The following is an 18,900-nucleotide window of genomic DNA, read 5'->3' as shown; positions in this document are numbered from 1 at the left end:
AGGAAGGAAGGAAGGAAGGAAGGAAGGAAGGAAGGAAGGAAGGAAGGAAGGAAGGAAGGAAGGAAGGAAGGAAAAGTGAAAGGGAAAGAAAGGAAGGAAGGAAGGAAAAAAGAAAGAAAAAGAAAGAAAGGAAGGAAGGAAGGAAGGAAGGAAGGAAGGAAGGAAGGAAGGAAGGAAGGAAGAAACAATGAAACATCCTAAATGTTTTTCAATAAGAGGGTTTGTGAGAGTTGATGGTCCTTTCACAGAATATGATATTATGCGGACATTAAAAGTGATGTTCATATGCACATTTATTTAAATAGAAAACAAAAATCCCAAAAAGTATATTTAGCAGGGTCTCATTTTTTGTTACATACATTTTACAAAATACATACAACCCGGTTTTGTGTCTGTGAGTGAGTTTTCATTTCTGGGATAAGAGATCAATGTAAGAATGGGGTGATTGCTAAATGGTGAGCTTTCTGGTGATTTCTTTTTCTTGTGCCTTCCCTTGACTTTCTAATTTTCTAAATGTAAAATGTGTTGAACACAGACATAAATGTAAGATACAGTAAAAATAAGTTTGTTTAAAGTATTATGTAAAAAGGCTGGTGGGAAGGATGTGTACAGTGTGGCCTACAGAGCAAACTAGATCCGGACGTGGGTTCTGCTGTGATATTTGGTGGCTGACTGACCTTTGCCAAGTTACCTCACTTTGGGCCTCAGTTTCCTGACTTGCGCAACGGGTAGATAAATGCTACTTCACAAGTAGAATTCTACTTCACAACGCTGAGTGCATGGCCCTGACTGGGTCCCACAGTCATCTGTAAATGTTTGAGGCAGATAAGGCTTTGGGAGGAACCCCCCAGGGCTACGTGCGGGGGGGGGGGGGGGGGGGGGGGCTGGAGATCTGCATTTAAATTGCACAGGCTTGTGCACACGGAGAAACTGCGACATTTAGATTTCCTTTGGCAGCAGATGAGGCAACTAACCAATATTGGGAAAGTTCTAGAGCAACAACATGGGAAAGCTTGAGCACCATCTTTTGGGGAAGTTATCTGGGCCTTCAGCCCTGCGAGCCTCAACCTCCACCCCACCCCCACCAGCCAAGCAGGCACGGAGAGGCTTTTCCTGCCCTCTAGTGGTCTCTTCTGGAACTGCCTTTGAGAAGACCTGCCCAGGTGGGGAACCTTCTGTCTCACTCAGGGTGCCACCTAGGCCGGGCTATTCCCAGCTACCCTTCAAGCAAACGAGAAACCAACCACAGAGCCCGTTCTTGAAGACTGTTTGGCCCTTCCATCTCTTAACTCTGGTTGTTGTTGTTGTTGAATTTTCTTTAAGTTCCGAGCAGGGGGGAGGCGTGGGGTAAAAGGAAGAAGGCCCACCGGGCGGGCCCACTCACTCTGGTGGGAGAACTGAGCCGGTAAGTGGGGGCATGGAGCCCTGCAGGGCCGGCCCACTCACTGCCCTGTCCCTCCCTGAGCGCACCTCACCCCTGAGGCAGAGGGGGCTGAGGGAGTCGCAGCAGCCCAAGCAGGCCAAGCGGCGGGGTGACGAGGCTGCAGAGTGAGGGACCGGGAGGACCACGGGACCAATGACTCCAAGAGCCAGAGAGAGACCCCGCGAAGCCAAGCTGCCAAGCGCAGGCCCCACCAATGGGGGTGCCAGGCAGCCTAAGACTGAGGGGGCTGGGCTGGGGGCATCCTCAGCAGCAGGCCCACGAGCCACAGAGACTTTAGACTGGGGTCTGGGTGGGGGGAGACCCCTAAGGAAGGACCCAGCGTGACGGAGAAATCACTGAATGGAACCGGAATTCTCCCCGAATGAGCGGTCTGCCATCGCAGGGCTCCAAGTCTGAAAATCACAACGAGCTATGGAAGAAACTGGACTTTTCGGGTACGTTTTTTGGGTACATCTGTATGATTCATACCCACTAGCTACACTGTAACATGTGTCCCAGTTGGACACAAGTGTATGTGAGGTGATCAGGAGACAGATTTTAACTTTTTTTTCCCCCTTTGGAACGAAACTACAAACATACAAGTAGAGATCACAGCGTTATGAACTCCTGTATCAGGTAGGGTCTCGATAGGCAGGTGCGCTCGCATTAGGATAATTTGAGCGAGGTTTCACGTGACGGGTGGGGTGTGGGGAACCAGCCTGAGCTGTTACCTCCCTGACGCCCAGATTGACTAGGGGAGGAAAGGGGTTCTTGGGACCACTGGCGGGGTGTGGGGAGAGGACACCTGGAGAGGGGCTGTGACCTCTGGTCAAGAGATACACCCGGTCCTGGGAGGGAGACCCAGCAGGGAGGGACTGGGCGGTACAGATCTGTTCTGGCTCTCTTCTTTCCCTCCTCTGCCTCCTAGGAGGCCAGGGGGCAAGGGAGTCATTATGTCATCCATGTGGTTTGGCCTCTTGGGGTTCGGATCAGGACGGGGAGAGCAGACGGACAAATGGAAAGTATCTGGCATAACCCCAAGCGGCAACAGCGTATTAGGTTTCTGTTGCTGCCGTAACAAATTACCCGACGTTTTGTGACTCAAAACGCCACCGTGGAAAGTCTCACAGCTGAGTAGATGAGACGATTAGCACGGCGTGGCTCAGGTGGGTCCTCTGCTGAGGGTCTCATCTGGTCGTGACTGTGGCATCTGCAGGACTCCACCCCTTTCTGGAGGCTCTGGGGTTAGAACCCACCTCCAGGCCCATTCAGGTTATAGCAGGACTCAGTTGCTTGTAGTCGTAGGACCGAGGTCCCAATTTGCTGGTCGCCAGCCAAGAATTGTTTTCAGCTTGTGGAGGTAACCTTGCTCCTCGCTCATAACTGCCTTCCTCCATTAAGACACCAATGTCTAGGCGGGTCCTTCCTACCCTTCAGCGTCATCTTGCCTGCTTTCTGTTTTTGCCTTAGTTGATTCTTCCGCATTCCTCTTCTGGTTTGTTTGTTTGTTTTAATTTTTTAAAAAATATTTATTTTTTGAGAGAGACAGAGACAGAATGCGAGTGGGTTAGGGGCAGACAGAGAGGGAGACACAGAATCCGAAGCAGCCTCCAGGCACTGAGCTGTAAGCACAGAGCCCAATGTGGGGCTCGAACTCACGAGCTGTGAGATCATGACCTGAGCCGAAGTCAGATGCTCAACCAACTGGGCCACCCAAGTGCCCCCATTCCTCTAAGGGCCCACCTCCATTGTCCAGGATAAAGAATCCCCTGTTTTAAGGTAGTTAATAACCTTAGTTCTTTTAAATTTTTTTTTTTACACTTTATCAATTTTTTGAGAGAGGCAGGCAGAGTGTGAGTGGGGGCGGGGCAGAGAGAGAGGGAGACACAGAATCTGAAGCAGGCTCCAGGCTCTGAGCTGTCAGCCTAGAGCCTAATGTGGGGCTTGAACTCACAAACTGTGAGATCATGCCCTGAGCCGAAGCCCGATGCTTAACCGACTGAGCCACCCTGGCCCCCAATAACCCTAGTTCTATTTGCAAAATCCTTTGGCAGAAGTACCTAGACTAGAATCCTGGAATCTATACAATGTAGCCAACTACAACAGTGATCAGCATTTTGCCAACCTTTGGTAGCAAGTTTTTTTTCCTTTTTTAATGACAGTGATTTTTTTTTTGAAAACGAAGTTTTGGGGCACCTGGGTGGCTCAGTCGGTTGAACGTCTGGCTCTTGATTTCGGCTCTGGTCAGATCCCAGGGTTGTGGGGTCGAGCCCCATGTCCATTCTCTCCCTCCCTCTGCCTCTCTCCCCACTCGCTCCCTCGCTCTAATTTAAAAAAAAAAAAGCTTTATTGATATATAATTCACATGCCATATACTTCACTTATTTAAAGTACACGTTTTATGGCTCCTGGTATATTACATTAATTTTTAGAAGTTGTGATAGAATATATATAACATAAAATTTGCCATTTTAACTATTTTTAAGTGTGTGATTCAGGGGCTGTAAGTACCTTCACAGTGTCGTCAGGGCATCACCACCACCTACGTCCCCAACTCTTTCATTACCCTAAATAAAAACTCTGAAACCGTTAAGTGAAAACTCTCTATTCCCCCTGCTACCCGCCCCGGTAATCTCTCTGGTAATCTCTCATCTACTTTCCGTCTCTGTGAATTTGCCTATTCGAAGTACCTCACATGTGTGGAATCATGCAATATTGGCTCCTTTGTGTCTGGCTTACTTCACTTAGCATAACAACTTCAAGTTTCATCTATGTTCTTGGAAACTTTTTCCTCTTTATAGCTGAATATTTCATTGTATGAGTAGGTTTTATTTATCCTTTCATCTGTTGATGGGCACCCGGGTTGTTTCCATCTTTGGTTAAGGTGAACAGGTGATACTCGTCCATGAACACTGATGGACAAGTATCCATTTGAGCCCCTGCTTTCAATTCCTCTGGGTGTCTACCTGGAAGTTATGATAATTTTCTTCTTCTTTTTTTAAAAGTTTATTTTTGAGAGAGAGAGAGGATCCAATGTGGGCTCCATGCTGACAGCAGAGAGCCAGATGCGGGGCTCAAACTTACGAATCGCGAGATCATGATCTGAGCTGAAGTCACTTACGCAACTGAACCACCCAGGCGCCCCAGAAGTACTGTAATTTTCTATTCAACTTTTTGAGGAACCACAAAGCTGCCTTCCTTCCTGCTATACCAGTCTACATTTCCACTGGCTATGCACAAGGCTTCCATTTTCCAAATCCTCCTCAACACTTATTATTTTCTGGTCTTTTTTGTTTGCCTGCTTGGTTTTGGTTTTCATTTTCTGATAGCCATCCTAACTGATGTGAAGTGACATCTAATTGTGCTTCTGACTTGCATTTCCCTAATGATGAATGGTGTTGGGCATCTTTTTGTCCACTTATTGGCCATGTGTAGATTTCTTTTGAAAAAAAAAATGTTTATTCAAATCTTTTGTCCACTTTTGAATTGGGTTTTTTGTTATGGTCACTGCTGAGTTGTAGTTCTTTATATACTCTGGATACTAACCAGGATTTGCAAATACTTTCTCCCCTTCCATGGGTTGGTTGTCTTTTTGCTGTCTTAGTTGTGTCCTTTGGTGCACAGAAGTTTTCAATTTTGAAGACCGATCTATTTGTTTTTTCTTTTGAGGTTTGGGCTTTTGATGTCATCTACAAGAAACCATTGTCAAATCTAAGGTCCTCAAGACTTTTTCCATGTGCTGGCCCCCCAACAATTAAAAGCAGCAGTCAGCAATCAGAACACACAACCCTGATTTTTGGAGAACAAGGTCCTTATGGCCCACCCTGGCCCCAGCAATGCCACACTAGGAGCTTGGGCTGCTGTCTCCTCTGCCCCACAGTGGGGCTGCATGATGGCGGATGGCCACCACGACTCAGGAAAAGCTGAAATTGACCGAAATTCAGCAGCCTCTTCATCAAGCTCTCCCTGGGGTGCAGCTGTGTTTTCCTACATCTAGAGATCCAAAGTAGTTCATGCAGACAGTTCCTGCCAGTGCAGTCCTTGTCTTGGTAGAGATGTATCTCTGGACCACCCCACTCTACCATCTGATGTACCCTTTAGGTAACTAGGTTTTATGAACCTAAAACACTGTAAGTTTTAGCCCAAACAGAAGCTGTCCCCTTTAGGAAGTTCATGTTGGCAGGCTGTCACCGGTCCCACGGATGCTGTCATGTCCCACGCAGGCCCTCGGGTACCAGTTCCCTTCTGCCTACAACAGCAGGTCTGAGCATCATCACCCCTGCAACTTCTGAGCCCCCTTCGCTCTATCCAAGTCAAAGCCCCATTCCCATCCCACCCAAGGGCCAGCACGGAACAGTCCAGGGATCTCAGGCCATGGTCAGTGCCAGGAAAGTGCCTTTGTTCCTTCTGGAGGTGAGGAGAGGGAAAAGAAAAAAAAACACGGCTCATCTTCAGAACTGAGATAGGAAACTCCTCTGCCTGCGGTTGAAGAACAGTTTTCTAGAACATGAAAACAATGTCCAAAAGGGTGGTTTGGGGTCCCTGGTAGAATGATTTTTTAATTCAATAAGCCCCTAAGTCTTTTGTGGGAAACAAACCACCCCTTGTAACACTGGGGGTGCCACAGATTTTGCAGATTTTTTTAAAGAGTTTTATTTATTTGAGAGAGAGAGAGAGAGAGAGAGAGAGAGAGAGAGAGAATCCCAAGCAGGTTCCACACTGTCAGTGCAGAGCCTAATGCACGGCTCGAACTCACAAACTGTGAGATTGTGACCTGAGTCAAAATCAAGAGTGGGACACTTAACCCACTGAGCCACCCAGACACCCCAAGATTTTGCAGATTAAATGGCTATATTCTCATTGTGAATCAGCCCCCAACATTACATCTCTTTATTCAAAAAGCATAAAGACTCTTTTTTATGAAAAAAATTTTATTTTTTGCACTGATATTCATACAACTGTAAACTCAAGGAATCATCCAATACTTGTAAAAATCTGGGGAGAACAGTTAATAAGCACCTTCAGTGGTTTCCACAGTTTAAGAATTTACCGTCTGAAAACTTTTAGAATGAATCTAGTAGAATGAATAAAATAGTTATAATAATTATACAAAATCATGACGAACATTTGATATAGAGGGCTCGATATGGAATGATAAATATAAAAAGGTGAAACTAATTCATGGGGCTGGGCTGGATAAAAGACCCACACGTTCCCCAAACTGCGTGATTCTCGGGAACGTGTTTGGCTCTCAGAAGGAACTGCAATCATTCAGGGCAAGGCTCGTTCCCGGTCCAGGCTCCATTGTGATGCCGCAGCACATGCGGACAAAGTGAGGAGGGGATACGGGCTGGAGGGGTGATGAGTGTACTGAGGTTTGCAGATAAGGGAAGGACCTCTTCCCCAAGGAGAAAAACAGACAAATTCTTCCACGTCCTCAAGCGAAGGTGTCCTTTGGCAAAATGTGCCATTTTCTCTTTGGAGAGTTTTTCTTCTTGCCGTTGCTAAATACCTTCTTCTCCCCTTTCCTCTTGGGTTTTCCACTCCTGCTCCTGACCAACCTCTTTGTGACACTTTCTGCTGAGCCTTCTCTGTGCCCTTACCCCAATCTTTACAGACTCCATCTCCTGATGCCCCACTTTCAATCCAAAATCCCTACTGTTTTGCACCTCGGGGCGGCAGCTGATAAAAAGATAACACTAGCTGCTCGTACGGCCAGGAGATGTTTCTAAACAAACTGTAGAAACATAAACATGAAATGTGGCGACGGTCCCTTTAATTACACCAACGAGCAATAACGGGTCTGGGTCAGGAGTATAAATACTCACTCTGGCCCTCGTAGGTGGGAACACAGCCAGCAAGAGCCATGAACAGAGGGGGAAACAAACGAGACACGGGCTCATGCTGACTGACTGTAGGTTGGCTCTCACCAGCGGAGGTGGGAGACGAAGGCCTATAGACCCGTCACCACTGGCACCAGCCCCCAGTGGAGCCATGCTGCTCAAGAGACCAGATGCTCGGATCCAGGTACTTTGGGCAAAGTGGGATCGTTTGGTATCCAATGGTGTAATTTAAGGCACATCCAAGAATCCTCGTCCTCAAAACCCAGCTCTACGTGTTGAAATTCCTACCACTGGACACTCCTTTGATTGAAGGGCTTGGCCTACCAAGGGCTGCTGCCGAAATGCCAGTAACTTATCTGGGAGGGAATGCTGATGATCGACCATACGTATCCACATGGCCCTAAGACCAGGTGGGTTTTGAACAAAACGGCAGGGCTCGCTCACTATGATGGGGGCCTTGGGCAGGATGCAGGTGGTATAGAACTTGGGAGTAGAAAGCCAGGAGCATGAAGAGGGAAATCAGAGCACCAAGAGAAAAAAAGAGGGGGAGGTTTAACTCCCTCCTTCATTCACGGCCTTGCCCAGGTGGCCCAGGCTGGTGCGTCGGGGAGTTAACAGGATGGTGGGTGTGTCAGAGTGAGGCTGAGCTTATAAGGCCACAGGGGGAGGGGGCAGCTCAGGCCTGGGCGGGCCCTGCTCATCACCAGGGGGATAAACTGGGGACAGTTTCCAGAGCACTGGGATGGGCACATAATCCGGAGTCGGGGTTTTCTGTCTTCGTGGAGGGGGAAGGGGCCTTCCCATTCCAGAAGCCGGGGGCATATGTTTTGGGGGAACAGTGAGGGGAATACCATTGGGGCTCAGGCTGGGTAGGACCTGGGCCTGATCGCCACCAGGTCGGACAGTTTTCAGTCTGGACCCTTTCAAGTAGGGTGACGCTGAGTACCTGCCGAGGGAATGAGGCCTTCTTGTCTTCATTTCCGCTCGATGCAGTCAACTCCCAGGGTGTTGTCAGGGCAACGGCAGGTCCTGCTTCCGGGGGTGGCCAAGCAGAGGTGGGTGCAGCCACCATTGTTCACCGAGCAGTAGTTGTGACCTGGGAAAGGCAGAGGTCAGTCCAACAGCCATCTAAGAGAAGAGCCCGCCCATCAGTCCCCTTCTCGGTTTCCAGGAGACCAAGCGTGTGGGCGCTTCCAGAAAGGGAATCCTCACGGTGATGGATTTGCCAGAGGGCAAAAACACTGATTTCTGAGTTGGGGACTGTGCGGATTTACCATGAACGTTATCGACGGTCTCAGGGAGGGTCGGAATTCCGACTCTGGTTGTAACACGCAGCTGGAGTTTTCAAGCACAGAGGGCTCTCTGTCTAGCTTGTCCACTTGGCTTCGCACTGGCCTCGGGGAGGTGGGGAGCCAAGGGAGGTGAGGGAGGGGAGAGGTCTCCCAAGAGGCAACACAGCAGGTCCTGGAGCCAGGCTGCCTGGCTGACCCTCCTCTGCACCACTGTGAGCCCTGTGACTTCGGGCTAGTGGCTTCCGTGTCCCTACGCATAAAATGGGCACACAAATAGTACCTACCTCGTGCGGTCGCCATGAGGATTAAGCGAACTAGCGAACACAAGGCACTTAGCACACTGCGTTCACATATGTAAAGGACCCAGCTCACGGTAAGCACCTTGTCCGTGTCTGTGATTATTATTAGAGGTAATTACTATTGTGGCGTTAGGCCAAGTGGAGGGACCCTTAAAGCCACAGAGACCGTAACACGGATGTTCCTGTTTGGAACCCGGAGACCACATACTTCTAGACCCGGCCCAAGATTCAATACTCTTCCTCCCCCTTGTCCACCATTTCCAGTTCATTGCCTAATGTTTCCTAGGTATTGACTTGGCTCACTTATTAAACAATGCAGGCCCTCGATGGAAGGGAGTGCGTCTCGCCTGCCATGTGACCAGGGCAGGTGGAGGCCCCACGGGCAGCAGGCAGGGTGGAGGCGTGGAGCCACAGAGCATCCCTGGCCCCTGAACGGCAAGAGCACAGGGGCGTTACCTTGGGGACACTGAGACAGGGCCGTGGTGACACCGTACAGCCGGGTCTGCTTGTGGGGGTGGAAGGTATCCGTCTCTTTGGAAATGGCAAGATCTACAGCAACCACAGAACTCCTACAAAACACCAAAGGGCAGCAAATAAAGACACATCTGGTGGCTCCAACCTTCTGTCTACTGGGCAGCGTCTTCTGGGGTTTGGGGGATAAACTGGAGGCCGTGAAGGGACACGCTGGGCTCACTTCCTAGCCATCCTCCCCTCCTCCTGTGGTGGGAACAAGCCTGCATTTCTCTGGCCTCTTTAAAAAAAAAAAAAAAAAAAAAGAAAGGACAAAGTTGAGCTAGCTCTGCCCCTCAGCTCTAAATTCCAGGCTGGGAAATCGGCTTTCTCTCCAGATGCCCGTGGCCACAGCTGCTTCCTCCTTTTTGCAGGAAGGGGTGGTCAAGAGGGGGCTGTGGGAATGTCGCAGTTTAAATAGAATGAAGTGGGGGCACGGGGTAGGCGGGGAGCCCGCCGGCCAAGTAAGCCTGGGCCAGCTCCTGGGGGAAGAACAGACAGGCTCACGAAGTCCAAGTTCACAGACTTGAAGCTGCCCATCCGGGAGCCCTGGGATGGTAAACGGCCCCTCCTGGCCCCCAAGGAGCCCGGCCCTCACCCTCCTACGCCCTCCCCTCCTGATGGGCGGAAGGGCGAGGCAGAGGGCGGGTATCCTGGAAGGTCAAGCCGAGAGGCCACATGGGAAGGGCCTGGACTCCCCGAGACAGGGTGGCAGGCTCCTGCTCCCCCGCCACCACATACCCCGCCCCCACCCTCCCCCTTGCCCCCCACGCTGCAACAGCTCACGTACATCTTCCAGTCTGTGTAATACAGATGCTTCCCGTAGCTCGTAACAGCGAAAGGATACTGGAGCCCTTCAAGAACCTTCCGTCTGCTCGGCTGCCCGGGCTTCAGACATTCCACCCGGCTGGTGCCTGTGTGGAGCAAAGACAAGCCGTTCATAGAAGAAATGGCCCCTTGGTGTCAAAACGAGGAACGGAGGCAAGGATGACAGAAAGTCAGCCTTAAGATGACAGATCCCAGAGAACACACATGACTTGCTCTTCAACAGCAGAAAGCGGTCTCCTCATCCTGCCTTGCCCCTCTCACTGGTCAACACCCACCTCCGCTGGGGAACCCATACCTGGTTCCCATGTGGGCTGGGCAGAGGACCATTCCTTGTCCCGCCCATTCCCAGAGCAGCTGGGGACCCAGTGGGAACAAGGACGTCTTCCAGCTCTCGCTCAAGTCCCTACCCCCCTCCCCCCTGAAGCCTCCCAGGCCCTCCCTCCCTGCAGTCAGAGCTCTTAACAACTGCTAACCTGCACCTCGGCTACAGCCCCGCACAGCCTCCTATCAGTGCCTACACTGGGGCCAGCTCACGGCTTGCATTTTAATTATGCGTGCTTCCCTCCTGTGGTACAGTCCCTGCACCGCCCCCCACCCCGGCCCTGAGCACCTGACAGTATTGGGAACAGGGCAGGTACTCCACAGGCACTCGAGGGATGACTGACCTTGCTCCCCGACTGAGCCCACATCCCTCCCCTGAGGGACACCCCAGGCCAGGGGCTCACATCAGGACCCCATGCCTCTCTTCCCTGGCTCCACAAGTCTTGCCCGAGCCCTTGGGGAACAGATGCAAGTGACAGGATGGAAGTCACAAATGGCATAATGCAGAGATAATAATAGGATGAGAACAACTCTAAGGGTCAGCAAACTTGTTCTCAAAGGGCCAGACAGTAATTAATTTAGCGTTTGTGGGCCAAGAGGCACAATCGAGGACACTATGGAGGCATTTATTTATGGAACCTTTTAAAATGTAACATTTAAAAATGTAAAACCCAGGGGTGCCTGGGTGGCTCAGTCAGTTAAGCGTCTGACTCTTGATCTCGGCTCAGGTCATGATCTCACGGTTCATGGGTTCGAGCCCCACGTCAGGCTCTGTGCTGACAGCATGGAGCCTGCTTGGGATTCCGTCTCTCTCTCTTTCTCTGTTGCTCTCCTGCTCTCTCTCAAAACAATGAATAAATAAAAACCATTTATAGCACCTGACTCGTACCAAAACAGGAGGCTGGCTGGATGTGGCTCACGGGCTAGGATTGGCTGACCCCTGACTTAAAGATGGAACACTTGCCCTGGACACCGTCAAGCCTATAGAAACCACGCATTTCAGAGCAAAGACAGGCAGCTGATTTTTGTGTAGGAAAATAAAACAGGTATCTTATACTCTCTTCCCCATAACAGATCCCAGCCTACAGTGGGTGAGAATAACTGTTTAGGTTAAAAGGAAAAAGCACTGTTGCAACCCCAGCAGCCAGGCGCGGGGCTCTTCGTCACCTGCGTCCACCCAGCAGAGCTGAGCCGAGTAGGCATCGAATGTAAGCCCGTTGGGCAGGCCCAGATCATCCTGCACCAGAATCCTCCGGTTTGTGCCGTCCATATAGGAAGTTTCGATTTTGGGGCTTTCTCTGTTCCAGTCTGTCCAATAAAGGTTCCTGCAGGAGGAAAAGGAAGGGAAAAAGGAACAACAAAGAAAGAACAAAGATGGGTAAGAAAAATTTTATTTAAAAAAAGAAAAACTTTAAGAGAACCCACGATGAACACATTAAAACCCGGGATGGCTAAAAGGGGTCTGGAGGTGGTAAGACACCTTTTCCTTTGCAGGAGATACTTGGGTTTGGTTCTTGGTTTGAGTTTGGTTATTCTGGTCCTAATGACCTCACTTTCCTTAAACATAACTGATACAGCGTGTCTCCGTAAAGCTATTTAGAAGAACAACACAAAACACACACCTGAGATAAACATCTCGGGATTCCTACATGCTGTCACTACACAGGGGTGCATAGTGGACCCAGGGGCTCGGGCACAGAAGCAGATGCTGATAGAGTTGGTGGCTGAGGTGTCTGCCATAGGGGGGGAGGTGGCCAAGCGGCCACAGAACTGGGGGTGTGGTCTCACGGGGAAGGAATCACAGCGTGAGGTGCAAAAGATCTCGCAGGTAAGATTTAAAACTAACTGTAGGGAAAAGAAAAAAAAGCATTGATGTGATGACAAAACCCCCAGGAAGGGGTCTCCAAGGTGTCCATGCTGTGTGGGTCTCAGCCCCAGGGGTACATTTATGCCACTTGGACACCATTCTGGGGCTGGTACAAGGCAAGTGTTTATCCACATTCGACTCGAATGGAAATACCCAATTTCTGAGCTGTGAACTTACAAAGTCCCTTCCTAAGAGATTTACAAGTAGAACATGGTTGATCAAGTCCATGGTCACAGGGAACTGTAATAAATGTTCTGGCATTTCACAGTGCATATCTGTAAGGCACCACATGTAGACCTGTTCATCCTGGAACTCATTCACTTCAGGAGACTGATGCTGGCATCAGAGCCTGACATTTGAGAGTATCTGAAAGAGCAGTTGCAAGTCGAATAGATTTACACAGATTTACACAAAGATACCCTCTCACGGAATCCGTTACGATGCCTCTGGGATTCACCAAGTCAGTCTCAAACAGCACCCGGCGCTGGGTCCCATCCAGCTTTGCAACTTCTATTCGATCCAAGTGAGAATCAGTCCAGAAAATGTTGCGGCCAAGATGGTCGAGGGCAATGCCTTCTGGGCTTCCAAGATCTGGAATCAAACACGGCATACTTCTGGGTTTTTAAAGCAAGTTAAGATTAGGTTTTGTGGATTACTCAGTGTTATTCCCCTCGGTGTTCAATCCTTGCACTTTGGAAAAACAAATGGGAACATGAAATGCATGTTGCTGATCAGATGAGCCACAGTCAAAGTGACAATGTCACTCGTTCACTCGGCGGACATCTCATTATGTACCAAGCCCATAATGACGCCTAAGTGGTGGCCCTGGTTTCCAGGAACTTGCAACCAATCTCAATTCAGACTGAGTTTTGGTTTTATGGGAACGTGGAGGGAGACACTAGACTTAGCCTGGGGAGACCCTGGGGAGGGATTTCTGAGGGAGACAACACCTCGTAAAGCTGGCTCCCCCAGGACCCACAGGAGTTTGTCAGGCAAAGATCCTGGATGCGGGCTTCCAGGGAGTGGGAGAAGATTGGATACAGCATGATTTTGTATGGCTGGAGTCCTTGAGGACGGGAGAGTGCCCAGAGATGTAGTTAGGATGCCCGTGTTAAAGAGCTTTGAGCTTAACCCACAAGCACGGGAGGGGGGGGCATAGAAAAATGCAACAAATCCATACACCTTGTTCATTAGTTATTGGGGGAATAGGGTCATCTCAGAGGAGTAACTGCAAGAAATCACAGCTGTTACTACTTTTGCACAGGTATCAGGAGTACAAAGAAGGGGTGTCAGTGATCGCATATAGCACTCCCGGAAAGTCCTCACTAGGTTTTAAGTAACTGATTTCCAAGCCAGGGGCTGCCACAGAGTAAGCCAGACGCAACAGGAAACTTCAGAGCCACCGAACTAATGGTTCCCGGACTATAAATAAAAGGAAATGAAACATCAGAACCCCACCAGGGTTTTAGCAGTGTCACTTAGGATTCCCTCCCCTCTACTGATCAGAGAACTGAAGGTCACTTAGTATGGCTGGAAATGTAAGCAGGAGGCAGAAGAGGCCAAGGATGAAGCCATCCTACCCAAGGGATCCTGGATATGAGGAAATCATGCCCACGTGTGTTCTTTCATCAGCGTGGAAATGGTTCAGAACGTCCGCTCTCTCGTATCAGCCTCCACTAGACTCCTAATATGACCATGACCCTGGATGCTGGAAACACCACAGCCCCGTCCCCCGGAAAGGACCCCAGCCAGAGGCAGTTTATTAAGAATTAGAAACAGCACTCAAACAAGATTTTTGTTATTCAAACCAAAAGTAGAGATTTGTAAAGTATGAAACTGTTTCCCACGTCCCTAGAGGTGAAGGGACAGCAAGCCTGACCTCCAAAGACCTCTTCCGACTTTCAGACAAAGGTAGAATAAATCATTCTGGGGGTGTATCTGGAATGAGCACATTCTCTGCCAGGACACCAGTCACTCAGACACACAGACAGAAGAGTGGGGAAGAAAAGGCTGTTCAGTGACAGTACTTTGCAAGATATCCAGAGGAACCCAGAAACTCCATGTCTCTCTGGTTCCTTATCAACAGCTCTGATCCTGACCTCAAACCCAAGAGCAATCAAACCTCCTCCAACCAGGAAAACACTACTTTATGAACTATCATGCCAAAGGAAAGGTCTGGAAAGCCTCCCCCTTACTGTGCAGTCAGGGCAATTAGGGAAGACAGCAAGGCAATATATTCCACACTGCTGATGTCAAAAGGAAACAGATGATGATCCTGATTAAAGATGTTTGGTTAGGAGTTTAACTCAAGGAAAGAAAGAGAAGTTTAGGATTCAGGCTGCATGAACTAGAGAGGAGATACATACCCCCTCTTCCACTCACTAGGGATGCACCAACCTGTACCACAATGAAGATTTAAGTGGAAGTTTCTTTCTCCTTTATTTAAATATTTTAAAAATTATTTTTCAGTAACTGTTTTTATTGGTAAATAAAAGAAAATTTATTCCCAGTGATCTTTCTTCTACAAAGATCGCATTCTAGTTTAATTCTGTGTTTTCACAGTGGACTTTTGGCCTGGAATGTTTCTTACTGTGCTTAAAGCTTTCTTGGATAATTATCAGTTCCAGAAGCAACAGGAAATAGCAATGATGACCTATTCCCCTTTTCCACTGGGTTTTGAAGTCAAATCACAGACAATAGCAACAACATTTTTAACACACACACATACACACACACACAGACACACACACACACGATGCAAAAAGGCATTTTCAAAATTCTGCTCATTAAACGAAACCATGAAAACTACCAGACATTATTTAAATAGCATGTCAGCTTCCAGAAAAGGAGTCAGGGTCTATGTCCAAAGCTAGACATATTTAACTCAACCTCAGCCTGGTTCCTGTTGATCATCTTTTGTGAAGGGATAGAGAACGCAAGCAGGGGAGAGGGGCAGAGGGAGAGAAAGAGAGAATTCCGAGCAGGCTTCACGATCAGCACAGAGCCTGATGCCGGGCTTAATCCCATGACCCCACCCTGGGAACATGACCTGAGCCAAAATCAAGAATTGGATGTTCAACCGACTGAGTCACCCAAGCACCCCCACAATATCTTTCGATTGAAAATACCTGCAAGTCAGCTGCTGAGTTACTGACTTAGCAACATGTAATATTTGACCTTTTCAGTAAAGGTGAATTTGTACAGACCCTTGGATTTTGGCTGTAATGGTCTTTAATCTTGATGAAACATATCCACATAAAATAGTCATGACTTGTTGAATGTAGGCATTACAATAACTCATAGAGTTCTTGACCTTAATCGACCTCTGTAAGTTAAGGAGTTGAGGTTAAATGCTGAGGGGGAGGCTGTGCCAAAGCGTCGTGCACCTCATTACCAGTAATGCAACTGAAATTTGAGGAATGTCTATGGAAGCCCAGCCCGATTTGCTGCACTCCTCTGACACAGGCCATCAGAACAGGTGCCAGTGGAGCTAAGGTAGAAAAGACATGTCCCCACCACCACCACGATGTCACAGGTTGAAGTGACAACTTTTGACTTGAAAACTGTCTTGGGAATAGACAGCTATCAGGGACAATATTTGCCAATATGCTTGTAACCCTCCCAACTTTATGATCATCTGCCTGCTGCCTTTGGGGAAATCCCAGTGGAGCATACCATGGGGCAGGCATTCTGAGAATCAAGTCTAGGCTCAACAGGCAGAGGAGAAATGCATATCCAAAGTGGATGGTGGAGTTTGGCCCTTACTGTTCATTAAAACTGGGTACGTAAGCTTTTAGAGAAAGGCGTGGGCACTTACCTGTTTTAACTTTATTCATCTTAGGCCAGCCACAAGTCCCAGCTAAGGTGTTCACGATTTAACAATAAGTCCTTGGAGGACTTTCCAGAGAAGGCTGGAAAGGGTGGCGTTGAGGCCAAGGACCCAGTCAGCCTCAAATCACCATATCCTGTATGCAACCATACGCCCACTCCTCTGCTCTCTCCCAGGAACCCTTTGGGCTTCCAGAAGCCAAACCAAGAAGGAAGAATGGTATTTGCTTGCCCACCTTGCCGAATGATGGTGGTTGGCTCTCCGCCATGCAGACTGGCTCTCCCAATGGAAGGCTCACTGATGTCGGTCCAGTAAACCATCTTGTCCACACAGTCGAAGGCCAGGCCAATGATGACTTTATCCTGGAAGTGCAGACCAGCCATAAGAGTGGCCCACTCACTAGCATTTGAGTGACCAGTGATGGTGGGAATCTTCCATGTGCTTCCTGGCATATAGACACCTTTATTTTATGAAAGGTCTTCAAGTCTTTAGTCCATTTAAAAAATGTTTATTACTGAGCTGTAGAAGTTCTTTATATAGTTCAGCTAAAAACTTCTGTCATATGTGTGTGTGTGTGTGTGTGTGTGTGTGTGTGTGTGTGTGTGTATTTCCACTCATTATGTAGTTTTTTTCAATTTCTTTTTGTTGTTGTTGTTTTGGGTTTTTTCTTTTTGTTTTTTCTTAATGGTGTTTTTAACAAAGCACAAGTTTGAAGTATTTATTAAGTTCAATTCATGATTGCTTCTCTTACACTTTTTCTACATCATCTAAGCAACCTTTGCCTACCTAAAGATCATTTTTTAAAAAGACAAATATTGGAAAGGTACCTCTTCCTTTCCAATATATAGAGTTGTCTTAGAGTCCAAAGCCACTCTAAGACAACTTGATTGTTTCTGTAGAAAATCCCAGGGAATCTATAGAACTATTATAACTACCAATTGAATCCAGCCAGGTTGCAGGTACAAGGGCAATATAAAATGGTGTTTCTACATACTAGCACAAAATAAAAAATTTAAGAGAGTAATGTTTAAAATAACATTCAAAACAAAGTATTTAAGAACAAATATTTTTACATGTGCACGATTCTACACTAAACGCTATAACACATCACAAAGTGAAATTAAAGAAGACCCAAATAAATGAAGAGATAAATTAGTTGAATAGATTGTAACATTTAATATTGCTAAGATATCAATTTCCCCTAAATAGAGTTAAAGATTCAATGCCATCTGTATCAAAATCCCAGTAGGCTTTATTTTTCCCTTTGGTAGAATCTTACAAGCTTACTCTAAAATGTCTATGGAAATGCAAAGTGAGGCAAAGCAAATATATGAAGAACTCCTACAACTCAGTAACAACAAATGACTCAATTACAAAATAGGCAAAGGATATGAGTAGACATTTTTCCAAAGAAGATACACAGATGGTCCATAAGTGCGTGAGAAGATTCAGGTATCGCTTGTTGGAGAAACACAAATCAAAACCACGACGAGGTAGCAGTTCACACATATTAGGATGACTAGCATTAATAATTAAAAATCTTAAGTATCAACAAGGATTTAGAGAAATTGGGATCTTTGTACCACGCTCGCGGGAATGTAAAATGGTGCAGCTAAGGAAAACAGCATGGCAAGTTTCTCAAAATATAAAGAAAACATACACAGAATTACCATATGATTAGGAAATTCCAGGTCTGGTTCATCCTTAAAAAAAGTGAAAGCAAGGACGTGAACAGACGTTGGTGCATACATCCCCGCAGCAGCAATATTCCCAAATGTCCATCGAAGGATGAACAGGTAAACAGAATGTGGTAAATCTATACAACGAAATATTATCCAGCGTAAGAAGGAAGGAAAAGTCTGGCACGGGCTACAGCATGGATGAACCTTGAGGCCATGATGCTAAGTCAAGTAAGCCCCTTCCAAAAGGATAAATACCAGATGGTTCCAAATATATGAGGCACCCACAGGAGTCAAATCCATAGAGACAGGAAGCAGACTAGAGGTGGCCAGGGGCTGGGGAAGGAGGGAGTTATTATCTAACGGGGACCGAGTTTCTGTTTGGGATGATGAAAACAGTTCTGGAGATGGATGGTGGTGACAGTCACACCATCATTGAGAAGTGGTTAGAAATGGTAAAAACAGGGGCGCCTGGGCAGCTCAGTCGGTTAAGCGTCCAACTTCGGCTCATGTCATGATCTTGCACTTTGTGAGTTTGAGCCCCGTGTCGGGCTCTGTGCTGACAGCTCGGAGCCTGGAGCCTGCTTCTCTCCCTCTGTCTCTGCCTCTCCTCTGCTCACACTCTATCTCTCTCTCTCAAAAGTAAAGATTTTTTTAAAAAATTTAAAAATGGGAACAATACACAAGACACAAAATAAAAGAACGGTGAGTATCTCTCCTATTGTATCAGTGCCCTCCCCTCCACCGGCTCCACCTCAATTTTCTGCTTTTCACAGCCTCCCTTGACATTTAACCTCTTCCCTTCATCGTGGGCGACAATGACTTTCACAGGGAACCCAGCCCACTCCCGCTACGTAAGCATGTGCTTGAGAGGACAGAAAATGAGAATGATGCTCACCCTCAAAGGGATTTGTGTGTCAGTGAGGCAACAGGACAATACAAAGATCACTTATTCATTCAGCAGGTATGTTCTGAGTGCCAAGCACTGTTTTGGCTCTAACACCGCTGT

The 18,900-nt window shown here is 47.8% G+C and overlaps 1 protein-coding gene across 1 annotated transcript in view; it reads right to left on the bottom strand.

Moving 5' to 3' along the window:
- Positions 1-6,334: 6,334 nt before the first annotated feature.
- The window catches only part of NID1 (nidogen 1), an 84,263-nt gene continuing 71,697 nt past the window's right edge, over positions 6,335-18,900 (bottom strand). Inside the window, exons 15-20 of the mRNA XM_003993899.6 lie at positions 16,448-16,574; positions 12,803-12,974; positions 11,684-11,841; positions 10,158-10,281; positions 9,314-9,426; positions 6,335-8,362 (exon numbers count right to left, since the gene is read on the bottom strand). Of these exons, the coding sequence (XP_003993948.2) occupies positions 8,241-8,362; positions 9,314-9,426; positions 10,158-10,281; positions 11,684-11,841; positions 12,803-12,974; positions 16,448-16,574 (816 nt within the window). The 3' untranslated portion in view covers positions 6,335-8,240. The remainder of the gene's footprint in view (positions 8,363-9,313; positions 9,427-10,157; positions 10,282-11,683; positions 11,842-12,802; positions 12,975-16,447; positions 16,575-18,900) is intronic.

Source organism: Felis catus, chromosome D2 (genome assembly GCF_018350175.1).
Source record: "Felis catus isolate Fca126 chromosome D2, F.catus_Fca126_mat1.0, whole genome shotgun sequence".
Classification (NCBI taxonomy): domain Eukaryota; kingdom Metazoa; phylum Chordata; class Mammalia; order Carnivora; family Felidae; genus Felis; species Felis catus.
The sequence above is the reverse complement of the archived record's forward strand: the minus strand, read 5'-3'. Positions and strand labels throughout refer to the sequence as shown.